Source organism: Phascolarctos cinereus, unplaced genomic scaffold (genome assembly GCF_003287225.1).
Source record: "Phascolarctos cinereus isolate Bilbo 61053 unplaced genomic scaffold, phaCin_HiC Scaffold_5;HRSCAF=322, whole genome shotgun sequence".
NCBI lineage: Eukaryota > Metazoa > Chordata > Mammalia > Diprotodontia > Phascolarctidae > Phascolarctos > Phascolarctos cinereus.
Window position 1 is genome coordinate 318,949,444 of NW_027555958.1, and position 12,544 is coordinate 318,961,987.

Consider the following 12,544-nt stretch of genomic DNA (forward strand, 5'->3'; position numbering starts at 1 on the left):
TAGCAGAACTACTCAATGAAGTGTAAACTTGCATTCATGTCTTTTGAGTCCCAAATTCCATGTTTTTTTCCATTCTACCTTGTCATTTACATAACATTTTCAGATGACTTGCATAAATTAATACACTATATTTTATTGAGGACGATTTTCTAGCTTAATATTTTGTCATTACTACTTGTCATTCCTTGATATTTTTCTTACCCAGTCACCTTTTATCTCAAACTTTATGTACTAGAAACATAAGGCAAACATTAGTACACAGATGCTAGGGAATAAGTAGGGGCAGGGAAAGGAGAGTTTTTTCAGCTTCCTTTTATTAGGGAAGAGAGTCTTTGGAAACCTTTCATCCTGTAGGTTAGCAATGCTGCAAAACAAGCTGTCATAGCTGCTATAGTTTCTAAAGTTGGGCTTTTAATATTTGCCAAAACACGGGCAGCTAGGTGGCACGGTGGATAGAGCACCAGCCCTGGAGTCAGGAGGACCTGAGTTCACACCTGGGTTCAGGCACATAATGCTTCCTAGCTATGTGACTCTGGGCAAGTCACTTAACCCCAATTGCCTCACAAAAATAAATAAATAAACAAACAAATAAATAAATAAATAAAATTTGCCAAAGCACCAATTTAAACATTGAAGGTTTCAGAAATTTAACACAAAGACTTTGTTATTTAAAAGCTTGTTTAAGATATATAAAATAAAGCATGTTCAAATAATAGCAGTATTATTTTGCTAGTTCTTTAAGCAGTGTTACTTAACCCACTGTGGGTCTAAGAAGATGTTGTTGAAATTGGGGGTTGTAATTTTTGAGGACATTATAGCCAAATTCTAGTAGCATTGTACAACAGTGATAAAAGGACTGAATTTGGAGTCAGAAGGCCAGAACTTGGATGCAAATCCTGCTATTTACGTAATTACCTCTATGACCTTGGATAAAGCACTTGGCTTCTCTGTGCCTAAATTTCCTCATCAGGAAAATTAGAGGATTGAACCAGATGACTTCTGAAATACCTTTCAGGTTTGAATCCGTTTGGCTAGAGGTAAAAAGCACCAGACAGCTATTGAATACCAAGTTCACTTCCATATAAATGAGATAGCTCATGATATCCTTTTCCTTCTCAGTCTTTACCTTGCTTTTACCATTAATGTATTTGTAGGACTTTTTCCCCTTTTATGAGAGGCCTGAAGAGTTTATAGGATGAAAATATTACCTAATTACTTAGTAATGATACATGATTATCTACAAAAGTGTAGATTTATTACTGCATAATCAGTATCCTTGATTCCTTAAATTATAAAATTAATTCCTAATTTCCAGATTATTTCAGAATGCAAAATATCCCATTTTCCATGTCATTAATTTGTTTCATAGAATGCAAAAAAAAGTATTTATAGAATGAAAATAATTTGGTTTTCTTATTTTTTAGGTGGCTTTCTTTCAGATGCAGGTTGGTACAGTGATGCAGAGAAAGTTTTCCTGTCCTGCCTTCAGTTGTGTACTCTACATGATGAGATGCTTCATTGGTTTCGTGCGGTAGAATGTTGTGTGAGGTAGGTTTGACTGCCTTGCAGTAAGCTGTATTGGTGTTGAAGTCCACAGTGTGGTTTAAATAAAATATAATATTGTTGTGCATTTGTATTATATATCTTTGCTGCTGTGCCCCTAGATATGTTTAACTTCCAACAAAGATTTTGAAGTGTATTTGTATTATATTTGGAATGTTCTTTTAGTCTTCATGTTGCGGTGTAAGGGGTTGAGAGGTTGTGACCCCTCAAAGACTGGAGCACAGAATGGGTCATCTGGAATGAATTCACAGACTCAAGCATTCTTTAATTCAAGGTGGCAAAGTTTATTGTTACGCTTTTCAGTGGGCAAGGATTCTTAAGGATCCTGCAAGAGACTGAGAATGCAGCTAAGGTTTATATGGAAAAGAGCATGGGAAAGTAATGCCAGGGACACTGATGAGGTAATCCAAAGGTGCAGGTGTCTTTGGGGGCTATGGATGGGAAAGTACAGGGAGTATACTGGACAGGGAGGGAGATGACAGAGATATGGATCTTTGGAGTCTGGCAGGAGGAAGAGTCCTGGGGCTGGGCAAGGCCCCCCTCTCCCTCTGTCTTGATGAGAGAGTGTTTGGCAGCAAGGGAAAGCTTTCTTACAAGACAGGAACTACTAAGGAATTGGGAGGCTTCCAGAGATCTGAGGACTGGGGCCTGAGCAGCCCAGCTCTGTGTAGTAGCTATACCAGGGATAGAGATAAGGGTTGTGCTGAGGCCCATGCCTGAATAACCACTAGGCACAGTGTCCTTGGGCTGGGGAGAAACTGTCAGGGATAGTGTTTTTGAGGCTAGGGAGAAACTGGGGTACAAGTACAAGCACCCAAACAGAAGCACCAAAGCACCCCATCATTCCCCCCTTAAACAGATGGGACCCACAATCTTTTGGGGTAAGGGACAAAGGTCTCAGCTTCTGAAACTGCTTCCTGGTGGGATTGGGCGTAGAGCTATCCCTGCCTCCAGGGGTCCCTCTGGTCAAGGAGTCGGTTCTCTAGCCAGTGTCTGGAACTTGGCTGATGCCAGGTCCAAGGGGTGATGAGCTGTGGTCTCAGACAGATGTTGGTACCCAGCCTGAACAGTCATCTGGAAGTGGAGGGCACTGAGCCTAGGGGAGACAAATCTGGCAAGGAGATCAAGCAGACAAGGCCAAAAAGAAGTAAAAGGAATATAATCAGGAGTGGGACAAGAATAGTAGTTAACATAGAGAGAAGCCAGGATCCTCAAGAAGAGGATGACCCTGGTATACTAAGGGTTGTTATGGATGTCTCACATTCAGGTGACTTTCTGTAGTCCTATTGAGCTCCACCTATTGAGAGTTGTTGATATACATACAGCAGGAGGTGTTGGCCAGGGCACAGATACCTCCACTAAGCAAGTAGATAATCCAAAGCTATCTGATTATCCAGGACCACATTTGCCAGGGAATCCAGAGGTTGCTGAATATCCAGAAACTATAAGCTGTGTCATTTGCCAGTTGGTGAATGGTCCCTGTCACATTTGAAAGAATGAACTCATGTTGTAAATGTCCATACCGAGGCATGAAATACTCTGTTCCCTTTTTAAGGTACCAGAAAGCATTGTCTCAGAACCCATGCTTTACTCTTGTTAGGGTGGAGGTGCTGGGTTTAGTAATATTGAAAATGGTCAGAGGTGGTGCCAAAAATCCAAGGGAGCACACACCAAAATCCTTATAAGGTGTTAAACACCAGGTGGCCAGAACAACAGTCCTGGGGTCCTGCCAAGTAGTGGCATTTTGCTTTACTTCTCCAGAATCCTCACCACCTGGCCCACCCATCCTACAAAGGAAGGAGTATCCCTTAGGGGTACAGATGGGGCCTGTTTGTAAAAGGTGCTGAGCATGGATGCTTCATGGATCAGCATGATTACATGCTAATGTTACAGGTGAGAGAGAAGCTTTCAAAAGATCAACAAGAGTGTTATAGCTTCAAGGAGGGGCTGTAACATTGTGTGTCAACTGAGGAGAGAAGGTTAAATAAGAAATACCTACTAGGAGAGTGACAGGAAGAATTTGATCATAAGTGCAAGTAGGGAGTGTTCCATCAGAACAGGTGGTACAGCTGGCAGAGGTAAACTTCTGGGGACACATCACTGTAGGCATCATTACAGGTGGTGCAAGTCAAGAGACTAGCAGAGACATTTATAATCCCTCTCCTGCCAAGAGTCTTTACCTGTATGGTGGCCATAGAGCTTGTCTCCCAAGCAAGGGAATAATTTCTTGTTGAGAAACAGGATGTGAAATTGAAAAATTTTCCCATAAAGCAGTGGCCAGTATACAAGGGGTGGCAAAGACCTCTGAGGTGGTTATATTAGGGAGGGGGGCTCTTGCAAAAACTGCTTTAAACAGAAGAGGTTCCTAACTTTAACCTCACAACTGAATAGATACACAATCTTGTTCCACAAACTTGTTTATCCTTCTCTAATTATACTTCAGAAATTGAATCTTTTACATATGATAAATTCAAACATTCATTTTCTTCTTAGGCCATGGGATGACTACAAATTCGGATCAAAACAGCAAGATCTAACATACTTATATTGTGCTGATATCTTTTACTGACCTCTTGCTCTGATCAGAGAAATCTACTATAAAAGGAAAAGGCAGGGACATGTAATAATCCAAATATGACAGGATAGAATATCCTTAGCTCTGTTTGAATTCGCATAACAGTCACAGTTCTTCAGTCATGCAGTATCAATTCCACATCATAGCCAGACTCAGGAATAGTCAGATGGGAAACATTCCTTCTCAAAGGAACAATAGGGAAACTGAGCCAGGAGGATCCCATCCTAGATTGAGGCTAAGATTGTCCTCACAGATTTTTCCCAGATGCAGATCCCCCCTGTTCTGTTTTTGTTCTGTTTTTTTTTGTTTTGTTTTTTGCTTTTAGGCAGTTGGGGTTAAGTGACTTGCCCAGGGTCACACAGCTAGTTAAGTGTCAAGTGTTTGGTCTGAGGCCGGATTTGAACTCAGGTCCTCGTGACTTCAGGGCCAGTGCTCTATCCACTGCGCCACCTAGCTGCCCTTTTTTTTGTTTTTTGTTTTGTTTTTGTTAATATAAATTTTTTTTTCCCTAGTGAGGTAATTGGGGTTAAGTGACTTTCCCAGAGTCACACAGCTAGTGTCAAGTGTCTGAGGCTGGATTTGAACTCATGTCCTCCTGACTCCAGGGCCAGTGCTCCATCTACTGCACCACCTAGCTGCACCCTCCCCCTGTTCTGAGTAGCTTGTGGCATTTCTAACAGACACAGACAACTATACCCAAATTCAAACTCAAAACAAAATTAGTTATAGTCCCAAGAGCCTTTTACCTCAAACAGCAAGTTTTACTAATCACAGCTTAAAGCCAGATACAGTTAATTTTACTCCCATGGAGTTGCAATAAGCAATAAAGATTTACCAGGACTCACATACATAAGAGATTTCACTTAACAGCTTTCTTTCTCAAATTTAAACTTGTCCTGGTGTGAAAGCCAATCATTAGAAATCATTTCTATCTATTGTACATAAACTTGAAACTTCTCAGCAAGCCAAGTTCATTGTTTAGGAGCTCCAAACGAGTTCTTTTCTCAGAGCAGATGACCTTGCCCACACGGATTTTTTTTTTCCAGGGACCAGGGCAAGTTTACAAAGTAAGGGGAATTGCCTTATACCCCAGGGAGGGGCTAATCCTGGTGCCCCTGCCTGCCGACTTCTTTATCCCAAGGAGGACTGTTTTGAATGGGCAGAACCAATCTGGATGAGGCTTTTACCCAATTCCCTCCTTTTCACACAGTAATCAATTAACAATTCTAGGTTTTAACATTAAAACAGTAACTTCAAATAACTTAGTTAGCAATCTTATAACTTTCATAAGTGATAGTCAGATTGTTTTAGCTATAAGCCCTTCTTTAATTACAGGTAAAGGTGGGAAATACCTAGTTTTCTAAATGACAGCTATAAAACATTATGAGACAGGGTTAGCAGGGCTGACAAAGTAATATAAGTGGTTTTACACAGTTTTCCCACTGTAGTTTCTTTAAGTTCACACTTTAATAACATCCAAATTATGAAAAACTGCTTGACAAAACAATACAATTTACCAATTTGGAACAATACTAGATTTTTCAAACTTAAAGCAAACACATTACCAATCTGATGACTCCAATTCTGTTGAATGCATTTCCAAATTTCCTTACAAAGAAAATCAGGCACCTCTTCACCATTGACATTGCATACTGGTCACATCTAATTAAGAAACTAATAACAGTAGTTAACATTTGTATTACCAGAATGAATTAAATTACCTTTTGGTTTTATTCCAGTACACAAAGACTTTTCTCTTTTATGGGAGGCAGAAAAGATTAAGTGCTACCTCTGTTTATGATCTGAGGGGAAAAGATTCACCCTCCATATCTTTCTCTCTTCTACATTTAACAGGTTGGCCAAGGTTGGAATGTAAAGAGAGAGAAGGAGAAAGAATTTTTTTTTCCTAACAGTTCTCCAAAAGTTTCAAAACCTTTTTATTCTCAAACCCTCTATTCACACTGTGCAAATAAATTATACCTTCCTTGAGCTTTCTGCACAAACTCCTCTCTCCTACATGCTCCTAATTAACCCTCTGATGGACTTTGATTAAAGTCCCTTTAAAACTGCACGTTATCTTATTTCTTTCTAATTCTGACCTGACACTTCAGTGATCCTTCTCAATTTGCTTTTTACCAAAAATGTAACCTAAATAATAAAGTATTTTTCTCTCTTTCTCATCCACCCACTCCTCTGAAGCTGCTGTTATTAGGGAGGGAAAGGGGGAGAGAAAAAGGAAAAAAAATGCCATTCCAGAGTCCAGCTGCAGCTCTGGCTGTAAAGTTTCAGATTACACACAGGTGCTCACATACCACACGGAGAAACACAGAACAGATAACATGATGATGACAGGGATAATCCAAAACCTCAGAGAGACTTCCCCTGCACAAAACAGACAATTTTTTGTGATTCTCCAGATCTTATGGAGACCAGGCAAAATTTTCCTTACAGTTTTGAAGACTGAGCTTTCTCCAGTTCTATTAAAGGTAACCTAGGGGCGAATCTCGAGGTGTAGGGAGAGATTGCCCATCCTCTTTGCCGGTAAGCCTTTAAAAAAAACAAAAAAGGACTTGCTCCTGTAGTGTGCTCGCCTCGACCAGCGTCCTGGTGAGGGAGAAAAACCCCACAGAAGTTCTCAACAAGGCGTCCCTTGTCATGAAGGAAATCCGCTAGAGCCTGTTGCAGGCTTGACCCAGCCCCAGCAAGCCTTCCTAGGTGCTTGAGGGGTGACCCAACTACAGGGCGGATGGATGGGGGAGGCTTACCTTGAGTCGAAGAAGGCTTGAGACTTCAGACTGGCCCCGCATTGGGTGCCACAAATGTTGCAGTGTAAGAGGTTGGCAGGTTGTGACCCCTCAAAGACCAGAGTACAGAATGGGTCATCTGGAATGAATTCACAGACTCAAGCATTCTTTAATTCAAGGTGGCAAAGTTTATTGTTACGCTTTTCAGTGGGCAAGGATTCTTAAGGATCCTGCAAGAGACTGAGAATGCAGCTAAGGTTTATATGGAAAAGAGCATGGGAAAGTGATGCCAGGGACACTGATGAGGTAATCCAAAGGTGCAGGTGTCTTTGGGGGCTATGGATGGGAAAGTACAGGGAGTATACTGGACAGGGAGGGAGATGACAGAGATATGGATCTTTGGAGTCTGGCAGGAGGAAGAGTCCTGGGGCTGGGCAAGGCCCCCCTCTCCCTCTGTCTTGATGAGAGAGTGTTTGGCAGCAAGGGAAAGCTTTCTTACAAGACAGGAACTACTAAGGAATTGGGAGGCTTCCAGAGATCTGAGGACTGGGGCCTGAGCAGCCCAGCTCTGTGTAGTAGCTATACCAGGGATAGAGATAAGGGTTGTGCTGAGGCCCATGCCTGAATAACTACTAGGCACAGTGTCCTTGGGCTGGGGAGAAACTGTCAGGGATAGTGTTTTTGAGGCTAGGGAGAAACTGGGGTACAAGTACAAGCACCCAAACAGAAGCACCAAAGCACCCCATCATTCATATACTGGTTTCTGTTTTTTTTTTACCACAATTTAGCTATTTGCAGCTCCATAGCTGTAATAAATCCAAGCAAATTCAGAAATATAGGCTTTCTCCCTCTCCTTCCCCAAATGGCATGCAATCTGATATAGGCTCTACGTATACATTTTTTTTTTTTACTTTTTGGTGAGGTAATCTGGTTTAAGTGACTTGCCCAAGGTCAGCACAGTAAGTGTCAAGTGTCTGAGGCTGGATTTGAACTCATGTTCTCCTGACTCCAAGGCCAGAGCTCTATCCACTGCACCACCTAGCCACCCCTGTTCATCATTTCTTGTAGCACAATAGTATTGCATTACATTCGTATAACACAACTTGTTCAGCCATTCCCCAGTTGATGGCCACCCCCTCAATTTCCAGTTCTTTGCCACACAGAAAGAGCTGCTATAAATATTTTTGTGCATGTGGGTCCCTTTCCCATTTGTATGATCTCTTTGGGATACAGCCCTAGAAGTAGTATTGCTGGATCAAAAGGTATGCACAGTTTTATAGCCCTTTGGGCATAGTTCCAAATTGCTCTCCAGAATGTTGGGATCAGTTCACAACTATTATGGAGAAATTCAAAAGCAGTACAGTTTTTTAAGAAATGAGGAGATGCCTGATTCTGGTCCCCTTCCCTAAATGGAGAATTTGAGAGTATATGTCTCTGCCCTTCAGTCATAGAGATAGAGGGGTAGTGATGAGGCATGAGTAGCAAGTCTGATTTGATCTTGTAAGATGATGAGATTTCTCAATGATATCCTCTTGGGAATTTTTTCTTTTAGTTATATCCTATTCTTTTAGTTCTTGGGATATGCCTATTCCCTACTTGTTTTCCTAATTTATAAAAAGATGGATCTGGTTGATCTGACCTCTATGGCTTCTCCCAGCTGTAAATCCCGTAATACTTTAAAAAAAAATTTTTTTTTAGTATTTTTTTCTTGCTTCTGCTTGAACTTGAGGTTCTGCTCAAATTTGTCTTAATTTTTTTGTGAGTTTTCATTTTATTAGAATTTCTAGCAACTTTATTTTTGGCGGGTATTTAAAATTTCGTTTGTGGGGAATTATTAAGAGCCAGCATCTGTTGTGTTCTCTCAATTCTCTTTCTTCTGGGAAGTTATGAAAGTTATACAGGTTTTTTCAACCATCCAAAACATCTATTGCTCTTTTCATTTATGGAAGACTTTCAAGGATAGAGATACCACAATCTTTCTTAATAATGTATTCCACTATTTTTCACCCAGGTAATATTGTATATAAAGAACCCCAAATGGAATCTCAAATCATCCTCTAACTGCCTATAAAGCCCCATCACTATTAACATTTCCTTATAATTTTCTAACCCATTAGTAACTTTTCTTGTTGTTCAGAGAATGTGATAAACAATTCATCCACATTTTAAAAGTATGATGACCCAAATTATACATATTTTTAAAATAAAGGCCTAATTAAAGAAAGTTATAATAGGAAGATAGCTTTCTAATCTTATCATATCATATTCCCTTTTTTTTTTGTCCTCTTTAATTTTATATTTTCTGTGGCTTGGTATAATCATTAGTAAAGATAGTCACAGAGGGGCAGCTAGGTATCACAGTGGGTAGAGCAGCGGCCCTGAAGTCAGGAAGACCTGAGTTCAAATCTGGCCTCAGACCAAACACTTGACACTTGCTAGCGGTGTGACCCTGGGCAAGTCACTTAACCCCAATCGCCTAAAAAAAAAGAAGATAGTCACAGAAAGGCATATCCGAGCTAAGCCTTTCCCTTAATGCACTTGCCATTGTATTAAGCCATTATGGAAGAACATTACGAAAGTGAAGACAAAGTATGTCTCTCCCCTTCATTTGTATAGATTCTCATTCTGTCTTGGAATGATTTTTTTTTCTAAGTCTCTTACTTCTCTGTATTTATCATATTTTTTACCACACATTAATGTAGCACGACTTGTTTGGCTATTCCCCAACTGATGGGCATCTTCCTTGTTCCTACAAAAAGTGCTGTTATAAACATTATGGTGTTGTATGTTGCCTTTCTTTCTGTCAGTGACCTCCAGGGCTACAGTATGCATCTAACAGTGAAATCTTAGGATCAGGGAGTATTTGGGCATTTTAGCCAATCTGTTTGCATAATTCCAAATTGCTTTCCGGAATGTTTGTACTAATTAACAGCTCCAGCAACAATTTGTTAGTATACCTTTTTATTTTTTTACACCTCCTCCAGAATTGACTTCCTGTCTTTTATCATCTTTGTCAAAATCAGTGTGAAATGAAACCTCAGGGTTATTGATGATTTTGCCTCTTCTGAAACCATATAACTTGCTGTGTAATATTTCGTATTCAAGTGATAGCATGTGACATATTTATCTTATTTTAGCCCAACACAATACAGCATTAAGAGCACTGGATTTGGAGGACTTAGATTCAAAATTAGCTCTTCTCTTGCTGTTTTTGTGACCTCGGGCAAGTTATATCATCCTTCCATTTCGTCATAAATAAAATAGAGGAATTCTGTTTCTGAGGGTTTCTTCTAGCTGTAAATGTATGAAGTGTTTTGTTTGGGGGTTGTTTGCCCTTAACTGTGGAGTATAGAGCACTTGTTTCTTAAAAGTTTTGTTTTCTGTATTTTACAACAAATTTTTTATTTAATTCTGGTGGTATCTGCCAGTCTCACTCCCCACTCCCCCAGCAATGGGGTTAAGTGACTTGCCCAGGGTCACACAGCTAGTAAGTGTCACGTGTCTGAGGCCGGATTTGAACTCAGGTCCTCCTGACTCCAGGGCCAGTGCTGTATCTGCTGTGCCACCTGGCTGCTCCAATGTCTGCCAATTACTTAAATACTCCAGTGTCTAACTTCCCCACAGTTTCACCCTACAACTGCCACAGAAATTTTTAAGGAAACACAAAGTAAGAAAGTGAGTTATTTTGGCCCTGATAGTCAAGATTTATAATTTTGTAATCTAATAAGTCCACTTTGAGAAAGGATGTTCCTATGACTCCTGTTGAAAAACAAGCCCATCATGATGAGAATGGTTAGGTACAAAGAATTCTTTGACTATATTAATGAAGGAAGAAAGAAGAGATTCCATATATTGAGAACTTTGCATAAACATGATTATTTAATTGGAGTGGTTGGGATTGGAGGGGGCTCAGCTAAAATGTCATGGGTAAGGAGGCCTAAAATTGAGCTTGAATTTGAACATAGAAAGTGAGGAATCTGTGATCCCTCCCCTGCCCAATTCAACAGTGTGCTAAAATCTGAAGATTCAGCTTGACCCAGATTCCAGAGGTAGTGTGTATCATGAGCTAAGCCGTGCTGGTTGTGGCATGCAAAATTCAGATTTGGAAGAGTTTCAGATATTAACATCTTGGTGGAAGTTTCATCCTTAAACTGCCATGAAAAGTGGTTGGACTACAAAATGGATCAGGACATTATTGACTTGACATAAAAATCCCTTCCTTTATCTGCATCTGATGATACAAAGTCGAGATTCACCATGGGCATCACATAGCTGAAGGCAAGGGGAAGGTAGCCAAGGCCATGGAAGCTGCACCAGGAGGTAGAGGGGAAGACAAATAATTCAGTGTTAACTCATTTAAGGTTTACTAATTAATTTCCTTATCAAAATATTTTAAGATAAACTGGTATGATATTGGAGAGGGAGGTGGTGTGGGGAAGGAGTGTGGTAATCCACAATATTAATGAGTTAACATTGGAATTCTACTGGATCTTTAGTCTCAAATTAATGTCCCTCCAGTGATGGAAATCTCAACCCAACTATGTCTACTCATTCTATTCTTTTCACATTGCACTAGTGCAGCAAGTAAGTTGTCCATCACTTGTACTTCTCTTTTGCTATATACACTGGCTTGTCATTTGTTACAGTAAAACATTTCTGTTTTTCTTGTCTAGTTCCTCATTTGTAGTACATTTCAGGCTGTTCATAACTCAACTTACACTCTCCACAAATTGTAGTACGTGAATGTGATAGAGTTTTACTGTGGGTTAAGAAACAATAGAAAACGATACAAGGAGACATGCAAAGACTTAATGAAAACAATATGCACAAAGATACTACAATATCAATAGAATGTCCAAACAGCGCTGTAGGGTCATAATGACTAAGCTTGACTCTGAAGAAGAGAGATGAGAATATAGTCTCCTTTCTTCTCTGTAGAGGAGGGGTACTATGGATGTGGAACACTGCATAATATGCTTCTGCTTATTCTTTTTAAAATAATGAACCTGTGATTTTGTCAGTGTATAGAGCTTCTGGTCAGGAATTTCCTCTACCCCCATAAGTCAACACTTTCTCTTCGATGTATATAGCTTGGGGGTTGCCAGGGGCACTGAGAATTGCCCAAGATTACACAGCCAGTACGTAACAGAGCCAGTACTTCAGAATGAAAAATAAATAAAAAACCAGACAAATATTTAATAACTTGAAATCTTCATGTAATGCTTTTCAGAAGTTATTTTGACTAAAGGGTTGAGAATGCCTGGATTCATTCTTCCTATATTTTTCCTCATTTTATCAACATTATTTATGTTTCGAGTGGACTGTATAGTATAAGTTTGATTTTTTTTTTAACCACAACCAAACTCAGACACAAGTTTGTAACCTGGATCATAATTATTAAATAAAAATGAAAAAGAAACTAGCTGAGTGACCCTGGGCAAGTTATTTAACCCTATTACCTAGCCAAAGAAAAAGAGAAAGAAAAAATCCTTGTAGTATTGAGGTTATAATAGGTCTCCTAAAGTAATTGAATCCTCTTTTTTCCTTTTTTGATTAATGATTTTTGTCACCACATTTTTTTTCCTGAATATATATATCCCTTCCCCTTCACCTATCCCAGGATCATTTTCTTGTTATCAAATCCTAAAATAAAAAAGAAAGT

The 12,544-nt window shown here is 39.7% G+C and overlaps 1 protein-coding gene across 1 annotated transcript in view; it reads left to right on the plus strand.

The window, feature by feature from the left end:
* Positions 1 to 12,544, plus strand: part of APPBP2 (amyloid beta precursor protein binding protein 2) — a 57,859-nt gene that overhangs the window by 23,435 nt on the left and 21,880 nt on the right. The window contains exon 4 of the mRNA XM_020991811.2: positions 1,425 to 1,548. Coding sequence (XP_020847470.1) covers positions 1,425 to 1,548 — 124 coding nt within the window. The remainder of the gene's footprint in view (positions 1 to 1,424; positions 1,549 to 12,544) is intronic.